At 34.4% G+C, this 23,693-nt stretch overlaps 1 protein-coding gene across 1 annotated transcript in view; it reads right to left on the reverse strand.

Annotated features, from left to right (window-relative positions):
• Positions 1–4,109: 4,109 nt before the first annotated feature.
• Positions 4,110–23,693, reverse strand: part of LOC128169151 (protein polybromo-1-like) — a 68,102-nt gene continuing 48,518 nt past the window's right edge. The window contains 10 exon segments of the mRNA XM_052835314.1: positions 4,110–5,085; positions 7,450–8,835; positions 9,174–10,887; positions 16,365–16,402; positions 16,706–16,932; positions 17,603–17,717; positions 19,119–19,502; positions 19,847–19,882; positions 20,611–20,794; positions 23,054–23,179. Coding sequence (XP_052691274.1) covers positions 4,997–5,085; positions 7,450–8,835; positions 9,174–10,887; positions 16,365–16,402; positions 16,706–16,932; positions 17,603–17,717; positions 19,119–19,502; positions 19,847–19,882; positions 20,611–20,794; positions 23,054–23,179 — 4,299 coding nt within the window. The 3' untranslated portion in view covers positions 4,110–4,996.

A 23,693-nucleotide genomic window follows, 5' to 3' on the forward strand; every position in this document is an offset into this window, starting at 1 on the left:
AGATGATACATCTCTAGTTATTAATGGCTCACCCAATTCACTTGCTTTTGATACTTTAGATTTTCTTTTTTTATTATTATTAGTATTATTATTTTGGCTAAAAATAAATAGCTCTAAAACAAAACAAAAAATGGATAGGATCGAAAAAATCAAATCAAATATTCATCGCTCTAGATGGAAACTCGATTGGGGTTCAACGACATTAAATGATTGGATATTTATTTTTCTGCTGACCTTAATAAAACTACTGGCCTAAACGGAGCTATGCAGATTCCCAAAATAAAAACAATGAAAAAGAAGAAGATTTTCTAAAATTTTCACTAAATGACTATATTGGTCCTGCCCTAACCTGCCTAAACCCCTGTCCCAGGGGTCATGAATTTCACAATTTTGGTGGAAGACTTCATGGACATCATAACTATGCATTCAGTTTTTAACAAAAAATATGTGGTAGTAGAGAAAGGGTTTTCTAAGTTTTAACACTTTTTACAATATGGCCATATTGGCCCCATCCTAGAGCCTGAATTTTAAATGGAGTCATGAATTTTACAATTCTCACATGTGTTGGAGTAGAAGAGAATATTATTGAAAATTTTGGGTTTTTCGCGTTTTTGTGGCATCCCGGGGGTGGTAGAGCCATGAATTTCAAAATTTAGATTTGTCTTACCATAGAGATGCTTCACAACAAGAATGGTAACGATTGGCCTTGTAGTTTTTTTTAAAGAAGTAAAAATTGTAAAATTGTTAACCCACGACGGACGACGACGGACGAAAACAGATAGCAGTAGGTCACCTGGGTTTACTAGTTCAAATTCTAGTAATGTAATCCAATATATTTTAACAGTTGTCAAAGAACTTGAGAATGTAAGATTATAAAATCATCCTGTTACGAAAGGGGCTTAATGTTTTACATAAGAACATCTGGAGAAATTTTTTTAAAATTATCTATACAGGATCCATCCAACTACATTGTTAAGATATTTTGTATACGACATCATAAATCTGACTTTGTTATGGATATCCTTGCTCAGGTGAGCGATGTGACCTACCGGCCTCTTGTATTCGTTTAAGAAGGATTTTTCCCCAAGTGTACCATAACATGTCAGCAGTCTCTTTTATATTGTTATAATTGTAACAGTCTATAATTAAGTTCAAGAGGTCAATTGGCCTTAACGGTCACCTGAGTAGCAAATAAACCATACACAAACTTGTCGAAAAGTATCATATATGCATTTAATTAGTTTTCATTCTGGAGTAGAAAAATTATAAATCTGTAATAACGACCACCCCCCTGCCTGAAATCTTTTAAAAAGAACTATGAAACCTATAATTTTGGCAAAAAACTTAAAGATCTGGTCTTCAAAATCATGAATTCAGGTTTCCTTTCAGGTGTGTGGGAGTAAAGAAGATAACATTATATGCATTAACACCTATACATCCATTTTGGCCCTGCCCTAGAGTCAAAACCCATACCCAAGGGACATGCAATTTAAAATTTTAGTAGAGGACTTCCTGGTAAACATAATTATATGAAGTCAGTTTTACATACAGATGTGTGAGAATATAGAAGATTTCTAAACATTATATGCATTAACGCTTTATTGCCCCCCCCCCCCCCCCAATATGTCCTGAACCCCTTACCCAGGGGCCATGGATTTCACAATTTTGAAGTAAGTGGACATCATAACCATGTATTCAGGTTTTTGCCCACATTTGTGGGAGTAAAGAAGATTTTTTTTAAAGATTTATTACATTTTTACTATATGGCCATATTTGCCACACCCTAGAGCCCGAACCCCTGACACAAGGGTCATGAATTTCACAATTTATGTAGAAGACTTCATGGACATCATAATCATGCATTTAGATTTTATCAAATGTATATGGGAGAGGAGAAAAAGATTTTCTAAGATTCAATACATTTTACTATATGGCCCGACCCCAGGGTAAAAACGCCTGACCAAGAGGCCATGAATTTCACAATTTTGGTAGAGAGCTTCATGAACATTATAACCATGCAATCAGTTTTTTCCTCACATGTGTGGGAGTAGGGAAGAAGATTTTTGAAAATTTGGCTTTTTTTTCATATTTGGCCTCACCTTTGGCGCCTCGGGGATAGTAGAGCCATGAATTTCACAATATACATTTCTCTTACTATAGAAATGCCTCAGATCAAAAATGGCAATAATTAGACTTGTAGTTTTTAAGAAGAAGTTAAAAATGTAAAATTGTTGACGCACGACGGACGAAAACGGATAGCAATAGAATTGCGAGCTCTGCATCTTGATTTAATCTTGATCAATGAAGCCAAAACTTGGCTGACCATTTACAGCGCTTTTGTTTAATACTGCATTTAAACATGGAATATAAAATTTGTACCTTTTCATTTCAAATCTTGACCAAGCCCCTTTATTAGTGATTGATTTGTCAATATTTGGTTTGTTTAAGACTCTAAACCCGATGATTGACCTATCGCTGGTTTGGGACATTTCAGTAGTAAAATCAGCTACAATAAATCACATTGTAACAATGGTTGTTGCATCAAACCATATAGTCCATGGTTCAGGAGGCATTTGTTTTGTATAGTTTCATATTTCTCCACAGAAGAACAAAAATAAAGATAAGGGGAAAGATCAATATTTATTTTTAGAACCTACAATGTCTACAGAATTTACGTAATATATGAATACTGCTGCCCAACAAAAAATTTAATCCTAGAATTTGTAAATCTTTAATACACACATACGTGGTATATCAGTATAAAGTTTCATTAAAACTTTAATTACCCGATCATCCCCACCACACTAAATGTGACACATTTTCTGATTATCACTACTCCTCTATACCCTATCTGTGGCCAAACGATAATTGGAATGCATTGGAAATGGTACTGGTCTGAACCCCAGTTTGAAAAAATAAGTACAATAATTTCAGTTAAATATATAGCTCTTTCAGGGCACACCTATAAATTCTGAATAAAGTTATGTAGTACTTATATACTCTGTTCTGACTTGCTAAACATTTCAGTTGATAAATATTATAAAAGAAGACATTTTTGAAAAGATCATTTTTCAATTTATTTTGTTGACAATACTTATTAATGAAATTAAATAACGGTAAACCAATAAAATAATCATGTGGCCATAAGTTAAGTATAAATACTTTTGAAAAAATAAAAGGAAATTTCCAAGAAACTGTTTTAAAAATAAATAACAAATTATCAAAATCATTATTTTTGGGGGCAAAATGGTATTCATAACATTCCAAGCAAAATGTTGCACAAAAATAAATTGTGACGGATTCCGCTAATAATACACTGTCATCTTCATACAAAATGTCATACGTTTCACATCTTATATTGTTATGTAATAAATTAAACCATAGCGATCTCCGCCATACATTGTTGAACTTTTTTTCTAAACATACAATAAAGTTTTTTTTTCTTAATTTTCATAAGTTCAAAAAGAATGTCATACATTTCATATCTTATATTGTTATGTAATAAATTAAACCATAACGCTTTCCGCCATACATTGTCGAACGTTTTTTTTTCAATAAAATTTCAATAAGATTTTATACAATATACCACATTCATCAGAAAATAAACGTTCATTGCGAATTGAAGTGAATAAACTTCCAATACAACTTAAAATAGTATTAGGTCTGTAGTTTTATGTATTGTTTTTTGCACCCATATTCTTATATACAGGCATAATCCTCCCTTCCAGCCAAATGTTTGGAATTTTACCAGATGAAATAATTAAATTGAATAATTTTTCATAGATCGGTACCATAATTTATGAGTAGCTTTAATGAATTCATTCTGAGTTAAGTACTCGTTCAGTTGGTGACAATTTAAGTTGCTAGGTTGTAGATTTGCAATATATATATCAGCCTTGCTGTTAATTTCGTCACTGATTTAAGAAGACTTGTATATGTCTCTGAAATATGTATATAGACCATCAATATCGATTGATGTTTTTGCTGGCGTTTACTGTTTTTTATATATTACTTTCCGATATTCTTTAAGATTTTTATTTCTTATATCTTTCAAATGATTACTTTTTTTGCTTCTATACTTTACCTGTTCCTTGTCAAATTTTCATATATATATATTTTTTCATTATCTTTATATTTGTTGTAGGAATTGTTGGTACGTTTTCTAAAGAAATAAGTTTACTATTACTATATTAAGCACGAGCTATGTGGCATACATTTGTACAACAGGGCTTAGAATCATAACGTCTGTTTGGTGTTTGATTTTCTTGGTCATTTTTTCTAACACCCATATGTATATCTTATTTAAATTTTCGACAATTTCATTAATTACATCCCCAGTGGCATTGTCTAAATTACAGTTCTCTAACAGTGCCAGTATTTGGTTGTATTGGTCACCATCAATAGATTGTATATACAATTGTACATTAGAGGAATTCCATGATTTAATTTTTTTAACACAGTCAACTGTTAATTTTTTTAAAAATCTTGGCTTGTCTTTTTAGTAAAATTTAGTACATTACAATAGGTGTATGGACGTCAGAAAATAGGCTGCTTTGATCAAATACTAGCATATCTGACATATATTTGTAAATAGAGCAATCACAAAGAAAATAATCTACTACACTAGAGTTTTGGCTTGTGATTTTTCCGGTTAAATTGTCACCAATACGCCAATTTACATAATTCTATTAGAAGTTTTCCATATGTATTCTGTAGTTTGTCCTCATTGTTTCTTAGACGATCGTTGTATGTAAATGTTGGTTCGGTTTCCATTGTTTCAAAAATTCACTAAATAGGTCTTTTCTTTCGTATTAGATATCGTAAAAATCGACAACTGTTCCAGTTTTAGCATTTAACTTATTACCTAATATAACATGTTTATCATCTTTCGACAACTCCTGCATATCTAACCTGGTTCAATCATATATACTAAATGAGTCTCTACAACGATTTGTACAGAAACATTTACAACCTGTCAATATCCAAGCTATCTCCATTATACTTCTAGAGCTCTTGACAAGCCACCGTGTATACGAGTATATATAGTAATCAAGGCGTCTCCATCAGGTCGGGGTGTGTGCTCATCTACAACAAGTCATTAATGAGCTGTTTATTTTGCAGTTTATGTAATGATAGATCTAAACTACAAATTAAAAGTTTAAACTAATTACATTGACCGGTGCTATAATATTTATCTAATTAATTAAACCAATTCAATTGACTTGTAATAGAATAACTAATTACAAATATAAGTGTCACCAAAATAATTACAACTAGAAAGATTTCGTTACAAGTAACGAGTAGGTCCTCTGTTCTATTTTGTGAAACGATACTATGAAATATCGATAAAATTTTAAAATCATCACCTCCTTTCAGATAAAACATAAGATTGTCATATTTTTAACAATGCTCAACAACGTGTTGTTGTTGTATTTTTACCATAATTTAAGATCAAAGATCGAAGCTTTCAGTCCCCTGAGTATCCCTAAATACGTCATAAATGGGTGTGCAATGATTTTTCAAACAATGTTATTGTTACGATCGACAACTTTGCTTCTATAATGCTATAAAAAAATCTTTACCGTTTTTAAATTATTTGTAATAAACTTCACGAGTCTATTGACCCTTAATTGAAGGGGCCAGCCCCATTTTCTAATTATGATACTTTACTACTTTTATTTTATATGCCTTAACAAAATATCAACTAATAAAAAAAGTGCAGATCAAAACATTTGAAAATTCTGATTGAATATTCGTACCCAATTTTCGTGCCTATGTTAGCTCCAAAACATAGCGCCACTGGCGTAAAACAACTAAATAGTGCACAACTTCATATAGTCTTCTTATCCTTAAAATTTCATAGTCATTTCTCTGATTGCATTTGAGATCAGCTCTTCGCAAAACAGGTCGTAAAATTTTACAAAAGGGTCCGTGAATCGGGACTGAAAGTGACGACCGGAAAAAAATTAAAAATATATTAAGTTAACATCAAGTCTAATCCGTGAACAATTAGCTGAAATCGGTCGAATAATTTTTGAGAAATCGCATGCAAAAAGTTGGGGGAGGAGAGATGATAAGAAACAGTACGAAAACAATAAGGTCATCCGTTGGAAACGGAAGACCTTAATGATCATTCACTTGAATGAACTTAATAGAATGACATGTGACTGTATGAGGACTGTTCGGAAATTATTGAGACATTTTCTCTTATTCCCTTGGGAAAAAAGATAAACTCTTGAAATTTCACCAAAACATAAATCAGAATAGAGCTGATCATAAGAAAAGTTTCTAGTCCATGGCATGATTAGACCACTCTTGGTAAGCTGACTAAAGTTCCTTTATCCGCTGACCCGAACGAGTGCAACCCCTCACTCGTCATAACGTCATTTTAACGCTTCTCACTGCTCATTTGTTTTAAACACCTTACAAACGGTTAGGAGTAAGAATTATACTTCATTTCTCATCTTTTGGTTTTATTTCAAGATGTCAACATTTACATATTCTCTCCATTCTGGATTTTTTTGTGGAAAAAAAACGATTTATTATTACCAGAAAGTCAAAATTCTGTGAAATGTCTGTTACAGTCAGTTTGTACATATCTAATAACTGTTGACATCAGTTAGTGTATAAAACGTACTTGATATTTAGTCCCTTTGTCTTGATTTTAGTTAAACAATTAGTGAAAAAAGACGACAAACTGAGTTTTTATACCTTGCCATCGTATAGTTTTTTTTTAAGCCATTGCGTGGCCTCAAAAGGTATTCTCCTGAGATTTCCACTAATGTGCTGCATATTCGCTGGGCGCGCCCCCTTGACATCAAAATTCATTGTACATGTAACTTTGTTGTCAGATTTCTATTACTTTGTAAATATATTTGTACCATATTTCAACTTGATCATTAGTGAAACTTGATCAAAAGTTAGTCACAATAAATTGCAAATGACCATATTTAATTTGATTTCTTTTATCATTAACTGTTTGTCTACGGACAGTTAGAAAGTAGATGTTTAAGTTTTTTAATCTCCGAGTTTATACATGCACCGGGTACCTCTACCACCCACTTGTTTATCTGCCGTCGTAAAAAAAAATATTAGATACGCTTTTAATATTATTTGTTGGGTTTTCTTCAATGTTTATACCAATTTTCACCACAATTCGTCACTTAGAAAAGGGAAGTATTCGTGTTGTCTCAAAAATTTCCGAACAACACTAATACATCTAATTAATGAAAAAATGTATCTTATTTCTATTTACGATAAACAACTGAATCCAAATAACTGGCAGATATAGCTAATCCTATAACATTTTTACAATGAGCTGTTTATATTGACAAACAATAACTCAGATAAACATGTCTTACATGTATCTTATTGAATGATAATTAACACGGACTGTGTGTCTTAGTTATCTATATCTAATTAATGTGAACGATAATGACTCAGACTTACCTGTAAGAGTGTCCTGTCTGGTGATATACCTGTATATAAGCACCGTACTACTGTTGTACCGTGATCCGACCCAGAGATGGTGAGTGTTGACATCATAACTCAGGCTGCATGGTCCGAATTTCCCTAATGGGTTTATCAGAAGATGTGACAGGAACTGACCGTCCTTGTCTAAGATGTGTACTTTATCGGTTTTAGCATCATACACCAGGATGTGTGACAGCGGGTCAGTACAGATTCCACGTGGCTCAAGTCCTGATCCTGATGGATGTCCAGTGTAGGAAAAACGATGTCTTCCTCCACGCTCTGTCACTAATATGGCACCAGACCTGGTATAATAACAGTCTGACACCACGACATCCCCATTGTTGTTTTCTGTTATATAGTTAGGTTCAGTATACAGCTCCCGTCCTGTGTTGTCGTATTGAATAGTTTGTGTCAGTCGTCCACTCTGGTCGTACCGGGTTACCTTCCCTGTCGATGTTGTTATAAATTCTGTATCGTCTGTATCTTCTGTATCTTCTATATCTTCTGTATCGTCTGTATCGGCTGTATCTTTTATATCTTCTGCATCTTCTATTTCTTCTACATCTTCTGTATCTTCTATATCTTCTATTTCGTCTATATCTTCTGTAACGTCTGTATCTTCTGTATCTCCTATATCTTCTACATCTTCTATATCTTCTGTATCTTCTATATCTTCTGTATCGTCTGAATCGTCTGTATCGTCTGTATCTTCTGTATCTTCTATACCTTCTACATCTTCTATATCTTCTGTATCTTCTGTATCTTCTACATCTTCTATTTCTTCTGTTTCTTCTATATTTTCTATATCGTCTGTATCTTCTGTATTGGCTGCATCGGCTGTATTTTCTATATCTTCTGTAACGTCTGTATCTTTTGTATCTTCATAATCCTCTTCTTCTTTGAAATCCTCTCTACACATCACGACCAGTAGATCCCCAGTGGACGGGGACCAGTGCATACACCGTGGTTCCCATGCAGAGTCTGTTCTCTCTATAAATGTGGTGGTTGTTTTCATGTCCTTTGACAGTTTGTTGATGTTATATTTCCTATCTATATAAATCAGTTCATTCTCACTGTTCACTGTATGTGATCCTTTACATATATAACTACGTGAACCCTCCACACGATGTAGAGGGACACTAGTTGTGTCTGTCAAGATGAGTTTTTTCCTACCACCATTGACCCAGACCCGGTCTGATGTCACACAGGAAATGTGTAAACAACCATCAACACCTGTTACTGTGAGAGAGTGAAGTAACTCAGGAGGGGACATCATTTTAAGCAGACACTCGTTTACTTGCTGTGGTTTTTCTGTCCCTGTGGTTGGGATTTCATTTAGTGACTCTGTCACATCAGCAGTGGCTGGATTTAGATTTACAAACATCAGACACAAACAGTGAGATAGAACAGATTGATTACAAACATCACATCTTGTATAATGATTGTTACAGCAATGTTTGTCTGTTGTAATGTATCAATATAGAACAATTATTAATTAATAATAAACATATACATGTATCTAATTAATTGATTAGTCACAGATATGGAATGTAATTTCTTCTCTTAAAACGTGTGTGATGTTCACAGTCCTATAACAAATCTGTTCTTACATTTTTATTGACAAATGATAAAGATTATGTCATATGTCTGACTTGTATTTACATATTATATAGTTTACAATGATAATGACTCAAACTTACCTGTCAGAGCAAGCTGTCTGGTGATATACCTGTATATAACCACCGTGTTGTTGTACAGTGATCCGACCCAGAGACGGTGAGTGTTGACATCATAACTCAGGCTACGTGGATAGAATATCCCTGAAGGTCTTATCAGTAGATATGACAGGAACTGACCGTCCTGGTCTAACATCTGTACTGCGTTGGTCCAATCATCACACACCAGGATGTGTGACAGCGGATCAGTACAGATCCCATGTGGCCATAGTTTGGATCCTGATGGATGTCCTGTGTAAGAGAAAAGATGTCTTCCTCCACGCTCTGTCACCACTACAGCTTTATAGTCAGACACCACGACATCCCCATTATTGTTCTCTGTTATATAGAGAGGATCTCTATACAATTTCCGTCCTGTGTTGTCGTATTGAATAGTTTGTGTCAGTTGTCCACTCTGGTCGTACCGGGTTACCTTCCCTGTCCATGTTGTTATGATCTCTGTATCCGCTGTATTGTCTCTATCTTCTTTATCCTCTTTTTCTTTTGGTTCCTTTCTAGACATCCCGACCAGTAGATCCCCAGTGGACGGGGACCAGTGCACACACCGTGGTTCCCAAGTAGAGTCTGTTTTCTCTATAAATGTTTTGGTCGTGTTTATGTCCTTTGCAAGTTTGTTGATGTCATCATTCCAATCTATATAAATTAGTTCACTCTCATTGGTCACTGTGTGTAATCCACTATCACTAAATAAGTCACCCTCCACACAATGAAGACACACACCTTTTGTGTTTGTCAAGATGAGATTGTTTCTATCACTGACCCAGACCCGGTCTGATGTCACACAGGAAATGTGATAAGAACAATCAACACCTGTCACAGTGAGAGATTGATGAAACTCAGCACTAGACATCAGTTTCAGCAGACACTGGTTTCCTACGCGTCGGGTTCCTTTCTCTTTGATTTGGATTGCACTCAGTGCCTCCATCACATCCTCTTTTTTAAGTGACTCAGTCATGGAGAGCTGGCTGGTGTGGAGCATGAGATGAATCTCGGTGAGGGCTTTCTTAATGGATGAAAGGAATTGAAGTGCACTAAATGTGAATTCTGGCTGTTCGAATCTGTGTATATATCTCTGTAGGCTGTTGATATGTCTGCTCATTTCTATCTTCTGTTTTAAACATCTGTGTTTGAAATTAAAGTCACAAAACACATTGTACATGAAATTTTTTGTCACTCTATTTATTAGATTCTTCAGTGTCTTAGCCTTTGTTAACATCTCTGATTGATAGAGGGAGAATTCTGTGCGACAGGTTTTGAAATCAGCTTCGATTCCCGTAAGGAGAACCGGTCTGTAAAAGAGAGCCTCACTTCTAATGGTGTGAATGGTTCCTCTGTGTTGTTCTCGCTTTGTTTTATATGCTCTGTTAACATCTACTTGTCTGTGATTTCTATGTTTTCTGCAGTGGAAACAGACAGGGAGTTTACAAGGTTCACAGTAATTTACATAAACTTTGCTAGGATGTCCCACACAGATTTCTTCTGTTGGGATGTAGTTGATTTTATCACGGTGTGACACAACATCATGGTCTATTGTGTTGAGATCTTTTACATGGTTCTCTTTACACTGGGGACACAGATCACATGGACACGATACACAATGGTACCCTGTGTCCCCCGGACACTTAGAACACTTATGTATTCTATATGTGGAGCTTGCCGTGTTCATGATGTAGAAGGTCTAGATTTTTGAATCACAACCTGTAAAATAAAAATAAAGTGTTTTAGGACTATGTCAACCACATTCTTTCAAACATGTTATAGTGATGTTATGGATACATATAAAAATCATATGAGTTACGCAATATGTGTTAAGCAGTGATATGATGAGAGTCTAAGAGAGACTTTTTTTCTGCTTAACATGTACTCTGCTCTCTTTCACTATGAATCATTACATATTTACTCTCTCTCTTTCTTTCTTTCTCTCTCTTAAACATTGATATACACCTTTTCCCATCCGCTTTTTTCTCTGTAACATACATTTACTGCTAAACACATTCTATCTCTTTCAGAAACTGTATTTCTAAATACAATTATAGCATATTTATCATTTCTGATTTATGAATATAAAATGACATTTAGAATGAAAGAAAATTTTCAATCATGGTACACTTTTGAATTTTTTCAAAAGGTCTCTCTCTAAAGAAATGGACTTGATGTTGAATTTTTCAAAAACAAAAATATATATAGGTAAAATAGTAAAATTTACTCGATTGTTGTAATTTGTTTTTAAGTTAAGATTTATCTGCTTGTCCTGACCCGGGGCAATTGGATATTTTGTAGTGTTGCATATTTCTAAAAGAAAAAATCTATCTCTCTGTCTTTCTCCGTCCTCTCTTTAATTTTCTATTTTAAACATGTATTGTTGCTACATCTGCTTTCTCTCTTTCTTTATCTTTCAGTTTATATCTCTCTCCTTTTCCTCTCTCTATCTCTCTAATTTCACTGCTAACATGTATCTTTCCTCTCTCTCTCTCTTTGTTTCTTTCTCTCTATATCTCTTTCTATTACTATCTCTGTTGGACATGTACTCTTTCTCTCTCTTTCTCTCTCTCTCTCTCTCTCTCTCTCTCTCAGAAATCTACTCCTAAAGAAATACAAGAGGCCCATGAACCACATCGCTCACCTGAGCAACAATAGGCATGATAAAATCAGCTTAATGGAGTCATAATACAAAATATCTTGACAATGTGGTATAATACTTGTAGATCCTGTATAAATAAAATTCAATTTATCCCTCATTGATATTCTTATGTTTATAACCAAGTCCCTTTTCTAGCAGGGTGATTTCATAGTAATATCACATGTTGAGCATTGCAGTTCTAAAAAAGATCCTAAAGAATTGTTTTTTTATTTGGTTGTTTGTGTCCAGAAAGAATAGAACAAGTACCTATTGGTTATAGAAGTCAGTTTCAGCGGCAACTTCAATTGATTACTTGATCACATCCCGCTCAGTTGATCAGGCCCCAGAATCATGAAGCAATCTTATACTTGAGTCAAAAATTGTACACTTTCTTTGTGTCTCTTGATTGAAAACACTGACAAAATTGAAATGATGTTAAAAGTATCTTGATATTACGTTGTTAATTACAAATCGACATTTTATGATTACCAATGATTTTTTAGTGATTGAAATGTTGATTTAAGTCTAAGATTGCTTTATGATCCTTGGGTCATATCTTTTCAGATAACCCAAGATAAGGTAGATAAGCAAGACAAACCCGCTTGTACATGTTGTAGATGATGAATCCGCTTGTATGGACTTCGTCGTCCAGACATAATCTGTAGAGCCGTGTTGACCATTTTCCCAGTATTTTTAGTTCTTGTTGTTAGTTGCAGTCTGTTAAATGAACAATTAAATTCAATCGAATTGTTTAAAGTTTAGAATCAAAAGTCCAAACGAAAAAATACAAAACAGGACCAGATAAAAAAACGGACCTCTATTTTTAGAAAATCAGAGGTAGGATCAGTTGCCATGGAGGAGTAAACATCCTCTGCCAACCGGTCAAAATAAATTATATGAATAATAAATAAATAAAAATAAACATTTTTTTTAAATAATGTTACATTTGCTGCATTAGAAATTCTGAACTTACAAACATAAATACCGAATGTCAGCATTGTAACACCATCATAGATTAATTAAATGTCAGACTTCAATTACAGAACATTTAATTAATATATAATGGTGTCACAATCCTAAATAAATAAATCGATTTTATGAGTAGAATATACAGTCAAACCTGTTTTAAAAGGCCACCTTGGGGAAATTTGAAAAGTGGCCGCGTAAGACAGGTGGCCTTTAATTCCAGTTTGCACACAAAATCATGTAAATCAATGTATAAATACAAAGGCATTAAAGGACATGTTTAATTATAATTACAGAATCATTTGCGTTTGTAATTTCAGGTGTTTAAATGTACATTATTTATTTTACATCTTTGTATCAATAATTTTTTTTAGGCCTTTCCTTGTAATGATGGTCCTGCGACATTTATTCTACGAGATGTCGCATCATTGAACCAACAAAATTCATTTATATCCTCGTTCCCGGGCCATTACAAGGGTCTAATTGATTTCATAAATTTTTCGATACGAGTACTTATTTTTAAATTGTGTTAGTTTGAGTTTTTCAAACTTGAAACTCGACATGACATACCTAACTCAAGAACTTTTCACTTACATTTAATACTTCCCCCTTTAGGTTCGGAGTACTAAAAGCCATGTTTTCAAATAATTACAACACAAAAAAGGTAAACATATTTCATCGTATTTGATTTGAACACATATAGGGAACACAATAATTATTTATTTACCCAAGCGACTCCATGTTTTCATACGCTCGATCAAAATGATCGGGATATGTCATCAACTAACAAGGCGACATATCACGTGACAAAATAGTGGGGAAATGGCCGCTAAATTCAGTGAAATTACGTGGTCGGTTAGTAAATTGGATGGCCGCTGGCCGCGTCAATTTGGTTCTAAAATTATAAAAGCCGGAAGTTATTTATAACATGGAAGGATAGTCTAACAGGATAATGACGATTTCATTCGTATTTCGAGCTACATTACTTCAGTTTAAACAATACAGAACTTACTTGTGTGGTTATTAAGTTTTTTCGCGTTAAAAAACTTTTAATATATTATGTTATCTTAATCATAGAATATTTTAAATAGAGAGCGGTCTACTGCAACTTTCATGAGTTGTTGAAATAGGTCAGTTACAGATTATCTATCTACCCTTAGATGGAAGCAAGGGGTAGTGTCTCTTACGTAATCAATCAATTAACACTACCACGCCAGCCCCCTGGGCCGCGTTTTACAAAAGAACTTACGACAAAGTCATAAATATTTTCAGTCTCGCGGAATAATATAGAAAGAACAAAATTTAGACAGAACTTTATTTATACAACTACTCTGATGCCCATATAATAATATTCTACAGCCATGAGAATAAAACATTGATTAGTTTCTGATTAATTAGCATTCATTAATTTAGTCATAAGTCGTAATTTCTTTAGTAAAACGTAGCCCTGGAGTTCACTCGACCATCCAGGTAAGGTCCACGCGGAGCTATAATTATACGCTTGATCGGCCGCGTGTATACACTGCAACCACTGTCTTTGAGTTATCAAGAGTGAAAAACAATGAAATACGTATAACGGGCCCCACGTTTTACATGTACTTCGAGAGATCAAGAACTTCGAGATATCAAGAGTAAATTTGCTTAGTTATTTAGAGAGAAAAAAAATCGGGACCGTGAGCACACTTCGAAAGATCAAAAACTTCTCGAGATCAAGAACTTCGAGAGATCGAAGTTCGAACCATCGAGTGTCACTTGTAATCACATAAATAGATCTATTAACATATTTTCTACATGTAGATTGAACATAGTACTTACATGTATCTTGAATGACAAATATGTCGGAGTTTTGGCTGTTTTGAGGTATTCCTACGCGTCCCTTCAATTGCGTTGCCAGAACTTCCGCAAAAAATCAGACAGACTCATTAAACCACTAAAATAAACGTAAACTAACCAACACTTAGCATTGATGAAAAAAGGTTTTCCGAACAATTCTTCCATTGATACGTCGGTCTAAACAAAAATAATTTGAAGGTCATGGACGTATATATATATATATACGTCCCGGGTAAGGTCAAGTGATTTTATTTTTCATGATTTTTCATGGATGTTCTAATTGATATATTCTATTATATGCACTTTATTTCATATAGGTTTCACGATATACTTTATTTCATTCCGGTACCGGTGTACTATATAATTATTTTAATACTACATAAAATCAGTTCTCCAAGATCTTTTGAGAATGTGATAAGACGATAAAAATCAGCCTGTTACAAAAGGGGCTTAATGTTTTACAAAGAATATCTGGAGAAAAAATTAATAAAAATTATTTATACAGGATCCATTTTACTACATTATTTATATATTTTCTACATCATAAATCTGACTTTGTTATGGCTATTCTTGCTCAGGTGAGCGATGTGGCCTATCGGCCTCTTGTATACAGTAAAATCTTCTTTAACTAGGTTTTTTTATGCACGTGTACCATAAACATAATTTTATACCAGTCTCTTTCATCTTGTTTTAGTTGTAGCAGTCTATAATGGTAAAAACTTTACCATTATTGTTGTATACATCACTAAGAATTGCGAGCTCTGCATCTTAATTTAATCTTGATCAATGAAGCCAAAAGTTGGCTGACCATTTACAGTGCTTTTGTTTAATATTGCATTTAAACATGGAATATCAAATTTGTACCTTTTCATGTGAAATCTTGACCAAGTCCCTTTATTTGTGATTGTCACTATTTGATTGGTTTAAGATTCTAAACTAGATGATTGAGTTCATGCTGGTTTGGGACATTTCAGTAGTGTATCTGGTTGTTAAACACAGCTATATGATCAATAAATCACATTATAACAATGGTTGTTGTATCAATGGTTGCATGAACCATATAGTCCATGGTTCAGGAGGCATTTGTCTGGTTCGTATAGTTTCATAATTCCCCACAGAAGAACAAAACCTTGAAGATAAGGGGGAAGATCAATATTTATTTTTAGAACCTACAATGTCTACAGAAATTACATAATATATGAATACTGCTGCCCAACAAAACATTAATCCTAGAATTTGTAAATCTTTAACACACACATACGTGGTATATCAGTATAAGGTTTCATTAAAATTGACATAGCTTGGTTATTCTCACAGCATATAGAGAACTTCATTTTAACAATAATAAAGGAATTACGACGTATTACTAAGCTTTACATTTTGGGTTTACACACACACACAAACATAAAAGTTGTTCTTTCCAAAATACTACATGTATAATCACATCGAGCCATTAAACATATGAAGCATTGCAGCTCTCACCCCCATAAATACATGTAATTATCACCCCCATAAATACATGTAGTTATCAATGTCCACTCACTAATAACTCACCCATACATGACTATTCTAACCGTGTGTTGATATTTTATATAGGAATGTTGATGTTTCCACACATACACCTACACACACACCTCTAATAAGACAACCATACAGATAAACAGACACACATAACATAAGAATCGTCCGCCCGCCACTCATCTCTCAATTGCTGACAGTGAACACAAGCTCTGAACACAAAATATACAGATCCATGAACAGTCTCCTCCCGAGCCTGGGGTTACACAGGAATAAATTCTGGAGAAGAAAAATGACAAACATTCTAAATGATACATTCTATTAGAAGGCGTATAGAATGCCTCTAAATTTAATGTTCTATTGGTAGACTTGAATAGTGCCTTCAATGATAATGCCTTTTGATAGATTTTCATAATGCCTCAAATGTTAACATTCTAGAGAAAGACTCCATGCCTCAAATAAAAATGTACTAGAAACAGACTTACATAATGCCTCAAATGTTAACATTCTAGAGAAAAACTTCATGCCTCTATTGAAAATGAACTAGAAACAGACTTACATAATGCCTCAAATGATAATGTTCTAGAGATATTCAGAGTGTCTTTCAGCATGAGGTCACGTAATGCCCACAGAGCGTTGGAGGTGTTCCCATGGTAACCTGGTCCCTCGGCCAGCCAATGAGCAGGGAGACGATTTGGGTCGGTGCTCGTGTTCTCTGCGTTGGCAGTCAGGTTTTTGTCCCAGTCACTGATGAAAGGTTTGTCTGCCCTCAGACCCTCAATATATCTGGTCAAAAAATAAACTAACATTAGAAGACTGAGTAACTCTGTGAATGGGCTCTTGTTACGTTCATTGAAACCAAAGCTGTGTGAATAGGTGAGTTAAATGTATCTTGTTCAGAGAGCCCCATTATCTGAATAGGTTCCTTATATTATTATCTGGTAAATCTTCAGTCTTCTTTATAAATATACCTGGGTGGCTTTTACAAGATGTAATAGTCAATCTTGCCAATAATACAGTTTATATAATACTGTCTGGTTCAGTTTCTGAACCCCATTACCTGTTCTATATGGAGCTGAGAGAAACTTAAACAAATTATTTTTACCTTTGACATCTTTAATCCAAAATCTTTCAAAATAATTTACTTAATGGAGAAACATATTCTTTAATTTCTTCTAGAATCTGAGATGTTGTATACTTACGTGAGATGTTTACATTTACCAAAGATGTTCTTTACTCATCTGAGATATCAACAATTACTAGAGATTTACAATAATCACTTGGGATGTTAACAGTTACCTGAGATGTTAAATACTCACCTGAGACATTTACAGTTACCTGAGATGTTCACTATTTACCAAAGATGTTTACTATTTATCTGAGATGTTTACAACTACCTGAGATGTTCATTACTCACCTGAGATGTTTAAAGATACCTGAGACAATCATTACTCACCTGAGATAGGCCTCTGAGTGCAGCAGTCTCTGGGTCCGGGGAGGGACGCTGACAAACATTGGGGAGGGGGGTCTGGGTGGGGGTGGGGGAGGGGGTGGGGGCGCCATCTGTTGTCCTGTATAAACAATAGATCCATTTGTCATTGCTGTGATACCAGTGTAACAAGGATAAACAATGAAAATCAAATAGATTGATATACTGAAAAACTCCAAAAATACAAAAAATGCAACAACAAAATTAAATCAAAGAAAATATGTTTTAATATATCAAATATATCAAACATATAATGATACATCATCATTCTTTTTTTCATGAAATTTTTTTAATTGTTACTCCTCAAACAGTAGAAACTTATCATTAATAGCAAAGATAAGAAATTTCTTTGCCATTTCTTTTGCTTAAGTTTGATGAATTTAAACATTTAAGCTAAAAGTTATCTATTAAAATTATATTTAGTACACTCACATTGTCCAATTGAATTTTTGCGTTATTGTTAACATAAAACTAAGATATAAGTTCATGAAGATTAGGTAAAGCAAGTAATAAAATTAAACTCTTGTAATTTGTGTTGGTAAATGATTGATTTTTATCCAGCTTGTGAAAATTCTAATCCCTAACCACAGTTTGGGAAATTTAAACAAAAATCTTGCTGGATTAAAATCATATATATTATCAAAAATCATGGATGATTTAGCGTGTAATTATTTTAAATGATATGAGCAATTTTGGAGAAAAAAATAATTGAATTTTTCAACCTTAAACATTCTAATAATAAAAGGTTAAGATTGAGGAATAGTGATTATAAAAGGTGTGTATAAAACAAGCCAATCGAAGTTAATGATATGGAAGTAGAGAGAAATAATCAACAGTTATTGATACAGAAGTCAAGGGAGATAACAACAGCCAAGTGTAGTTTGACTTTGTGCAAATAAATCAGGATATAGTAAGGTAGAGGAGAATGCCTTTATATTAGTACAAAATCAGATACACATCATGCCAGTACATGTTAATCTGGACTGACCCACCATCAAAAACATTGCATGAACACTTCACAACTTCTTTTGTGTCAGTATCATCGAGACGTCCCCCTCCCCCCTCAAAATGTGAAATGTTGCAAGTTTTTCAATGGGTGGGTCTGAATCAGAAAAAAGCAGTAACACTCTAGCATATACAGGACTTCATAGAGGTCTCTAGCTCTGTACATACAGTAGTGGGCTTCATTAGCTGTCATTGGCTCACCAATATGAATCTTTTAACCTTGTATTGCAAGGACCACATGTGTAATCAATCAAAACTTTATTTAAAAATAACAATTATATTTTCTTCTGACATACTTTTTTTATATATCAATTCCAAAGAATTCTAAATCCAGTTATTTCACACTCTTTCTTTACTTTCATTTTGAATTTAAAATCTATGAAACAGTGATTTATTAAATCAGACTTAACATAGACGATTTCTACTGGACAATTTCTTTCAGTCTTAACCTTTCTGATTGGCTGAGCCAAAACTCTACCTGTCTCTACAGTGGGGTAGAACTCGGCCGTTGTTACCGAGACAGTTGCCCCCGGCGACGGAGAATTAAATGGCCGACGAAGCATTTCCTGTAGTGCTGACAGTCCAGAAGCAGAGAGAGAGGGAGGTGAGATGCTATAGCACATGTTAGGAGGGACAGCCCCTCCCCCCTGGCCAGGGGGATGGGGTGTCAGGCTGTAGGGAGACATACCACCCTGAGGGGTGCCCGCTAGGTGACCGGGCAGCATGCTGTTTGGCGGAGTGTTGGGGTATCCTCCCGTCATCGGCCTCATTCCTGTGGGGGTGCCGTGATACGGAGGCATGTACTGTCGCCCCGGCGACATCCCACTGTGTGGGGGGAGTCGAGGCACCCCATTGTGCAGTCCTTTGTTAACAAAGCCACAAAATAAAAAAACCAAAAAACTCAATATCATGCAGAAAAGATCCCAACAAAAATCAAAATATAATCAAGCAGGAAAAAATTACAAAAAGAAAACATCAAGTAAGCTGCTTTAATTACCTCACTTTGTAAAAGATCTTTTTATCACTGCTTATTGTTTTGCATTGATCAATGATGTTTTCATTAAACAAATACCCATTAAATTTATAAAATTTGATCAACTAACTAGTTTAAATTCAAGATGCTACAACACAGACAGTTATAGACTACATCTTTACAGAAGACATGCTGGCGTACAGACGGAACTATCCCCGGTGTCCACTACTCACCTTGTACCATGTGACCTTGGTACTGTCCCTGCATGCCTACAAAATCAAATCATACAGAGCCTCAAATCTAGTCATCAAATCAATCTAACAGGATTTATGATGAGGAAATGTCTGTTGTTAACTCTAACAGTTCTTGAATGTGTAGATCCTAAACACATACTGAAATGTTTTAATTTCTCTACTGGCATGCGACCAGTTCTCGCCGAGTACCATTTCTCGCCAGTACATTGTGACGTCATTTTATCAACACATAAAATTATAGACGAAAAATGACGTCACAATGTACTGGCGAGAAATGGTACTCGGCGAGAACTGGTCGCACGCCAGTATGCATACAATGTAATTGGCTGCAGACAATTACATCACTGTGACACCTAAATCAATTTGCTCGGTCACAATTCCTCTATGTGAAAGGTAATGCAAATCAGTGCCATAAATGCTACTGGTTCATTATATAAAATATAATTCCTTAAAATTACACTACAAGCTATTGACTTTGTAAAGATACACTAGGAATGAAATGGACTTTGCTATAAGAATAAATTTGTTATAAGCATGTACCCTGTAACCATGTGTTACTGTATTTATTATGAATTTGTTTGTTATACTTGTGATCAATGTTACCATGTTTTTTATAGTAACTACATTACTGTATATCCATGCTTACCTACCAATCCCTGGTCAGTGTACTGACTTTGTTATAAATGTGTTTCTTGTGACTGTGTATTTTATGGTGCCATATTGTACTGTACATCTGTACTTACCACCAGGGGTGCCTGGTCTGTTGGAGGGTGCGGGGGATCCCTTACCCCCGGAGCTGTCCCACTGCCCTTGCAGGGAATCGTTCATGGCCTTGGTGGCCTCCTGTTGCTTGGCTAACTGCTCCTCGGCTATCCTCTTGGCCCTCTCCTCATACTTCTCCTTATCTTCTTTGTTTAAATTTCTCCACTGTGAAAATACATCAGTCAGTCAGACAAATGATTTATCTGACCCCCTACCAGTTCAGCAAATTATCTATCTAATTATTTATTTATTACTAACTTGATTATTGGTCATTAAGTCGAAATAAAAAGATTTTTTTCTGTAAGCATTTCTGCAAATTTCTTGTTATTTTTAGCTGTATTGAAATAATATTTTTGGTTTGCAGGAAATTAACACATCTTTACAGTGAATGAAATGAGATTTATTCATCTCTGTTTACAGTTTCTGATAAAGGTCTTTAATGTACCACATCACATGCAAAATTGTCAAACCATGCAGTGGAAAATAAAGTACACTAAGCAAAATGAAAATGAAAACTGAACATTCAGCTACAACAACATCAATGTTTGAATGATATCACAAATCTATCCACATTTTATACAGAATATTTGGGAATTGTAAAATTAGGAAACATCATTTTTACCATTCATGCAATCGGCTAATCCAAGGATCTTTTCACCAAAAGATAAATTAGTTTATAAGTGTCCTGTTTTAATTGTTTATAGAAACATCAAGTATATACAGTACTGATAATTGACACAATTTTGCCAACAAACTAAGATACCCCTAGCATTAACTATAAACGCAAATGTCTACATATTTACTTCTAAGAAATGAAAAGCTAGGTGCAAAATGTTCAATCAGATGGCAGTATTACCTCCCCCAAAACGTAGAACTTTAATTACCCGAACATCCCCATCACACTAAATGTGACACATTTCCTGATATCGCTATTCCTCTTTACCTTAGCTGTGGTCAAACAAACAATAATTGGAATGCATTCATAATGATACTTTTCTGACCCCCAGTTTGAAGAAATAAGTACTATAATTTCAGTTAAAGATATAAATCTTTCAGGGTACAATTTATAAATTCCAAATAAAGTTCATTAGTACCTATATATACTCTGTTCTTATTTTCTTTTGCACAATGTTTTGCTAAACATTCCAATTGATAAATACTATAAAAGCAGAATTTTTTTTAAAGTGTTTTTTTTCAATTTATTTTGTGGTTGATATTTATCAATGAAATTAAATAACAGTAAACCAATGAAGTAATCATATGACCATATTTTATGTATAGACACTTTTGAAACAATATGAAATGAAATTTCCTTGAAACTGTTTAAAATAGATAACAAATGAACAAAATCATATACCAAATATTTTGGGCAAAATGGAATTCATGACATTCCAAGCAAAAGGTTGTACAAAAATAAAGTGGGATACGCTGAGTAATGAGGTATGATAAATTTGAACCTGAATAACTTAACTCCTAGGTAATCTCTGACCCCAAATAGTTTTATTCCGTATAGGCAAACTCTCCTCCTAAAATAATTTCTAGGTAAACTTTGATTCTAAAATAATTCCTATATAAACTCTGCTTCTTAAATAATTCCTATGTAAACTCTGCTCCTAAAGTAATTCCTATGTAATCTTTGCTTCTAAAATAACTCCTATGTAAACTTTGCTTCTAAAATAATTCCTATGTAAACTCTGCTCCTAAAATAAGTCCTGGGTAAACTTTGATCCTAAAAAAGTCATAAATAATCTCTGATTCTACATGTAAATAATCTCTGAATTTAAATAAGTCCTAGGTAAACTTGAATCCTAAATAAGTATTAAATAATTTCTGATCCTAAAAAAACCCTAGATAAACTCTGATCCTGAATAATTACCTGCACACCCACTAAGCGACTTATTTCCCCAAAGGAGATGTCAGGTGATTCGGCATTGATGATCCTACGACTTTCTTTAGAGAACAGAATATAGCCGCTTGGGGGACGCCATTTCCTGTTTTTCTACAAGTCAACAAAAAATAAAAGAATGCATGCAGCAGTATGACAATCATGCAGTGCTCAATACCCAGGGGTCTCTGTGTCTCAGGTCTCTCTAACACACACACACAGGACACTGACCACTGGGAACCACCCACAGGGTAAGGTCACCACCCACTACAACTGTCAGACACCACAGACACAGAAAGCCACCACTTGATCATTCCGATCAAGGTCTGTTAAAATATTTCAATCATGTAAATTTTTTTAATATTTCTGTGACAATTATATATCAGATTGTGGGGCCCAGTCTTTGGTCGTGACTGACAGGGTTGTGGGTAGGGCGATTGACCAGTAATCCATTGGGTGGTTCTCCGAGACCCCTTGTGTGACTACCATTGTGTTCATGCTACAATGACCACATCTACTGGTGACCACATCTAAGCTACCTTGCCCCCGACAATGCGGCTGATTTCTCCAAATGTACACTCCGGATTCTCCTGCTGAATTATCTTCCGGATTTCCCCGGAGTAAACAATGTAGCCACTTATCTGTCGCTTCATTGAATTCTTTCCCTGGAATTGATGGTCACACATGACTGAACAGGTTACACAACCAGTCAGGCATGACATAGGAATCTTATGCATGACCTGTCTGCTTGACCCCAAACAATGTAAAACAAAAACAATAAACAAAACAATAACAGAACCAGTCAACCATCTCCTGGTTACCGATACCTTGACGGCCTGAAAACAAAATTCATACCGGTATATCAATTCATTGTTATTATGTCAAATCATTATATCATTAATTAATGATCATTAAAAGTGATTTATAGATTTCATGAATTCAGAAAGTTAAGAAGCAACAATGCACTGAAGGAAAAAGACATATTCATTTATCATCATAATATAAAAGATAGATAAAATAGATGTATATAAAGATAGAATATTAATTCAATTGATAAACTAACTTGCAAAACATTGAAAGAAGGGCTAGATGTACATATAAAAGCATTAAATCAAAAGTTGATGCATAGAAATAGGACGTCATCACAAAACAAACATATTGGTATAATGGCATATCTTA

Source organism: Crassostrea angulata, unplaced genomic scaffold (assembly GCF_025612915.1).
Source record: "Crassostrea angulata isolate pt1a10 unplaced genomic scaffold, ASM2561291v2 HiC_scaffold_102, whole genome shotgun sequence".
NCBI classification, from domain to species: domain Eukaryota; kingdom Metazoa; phylum Mollusca; class Bivalvia; order Ostreida; family Ostreidae; genus Magallana; species Magallana angulata.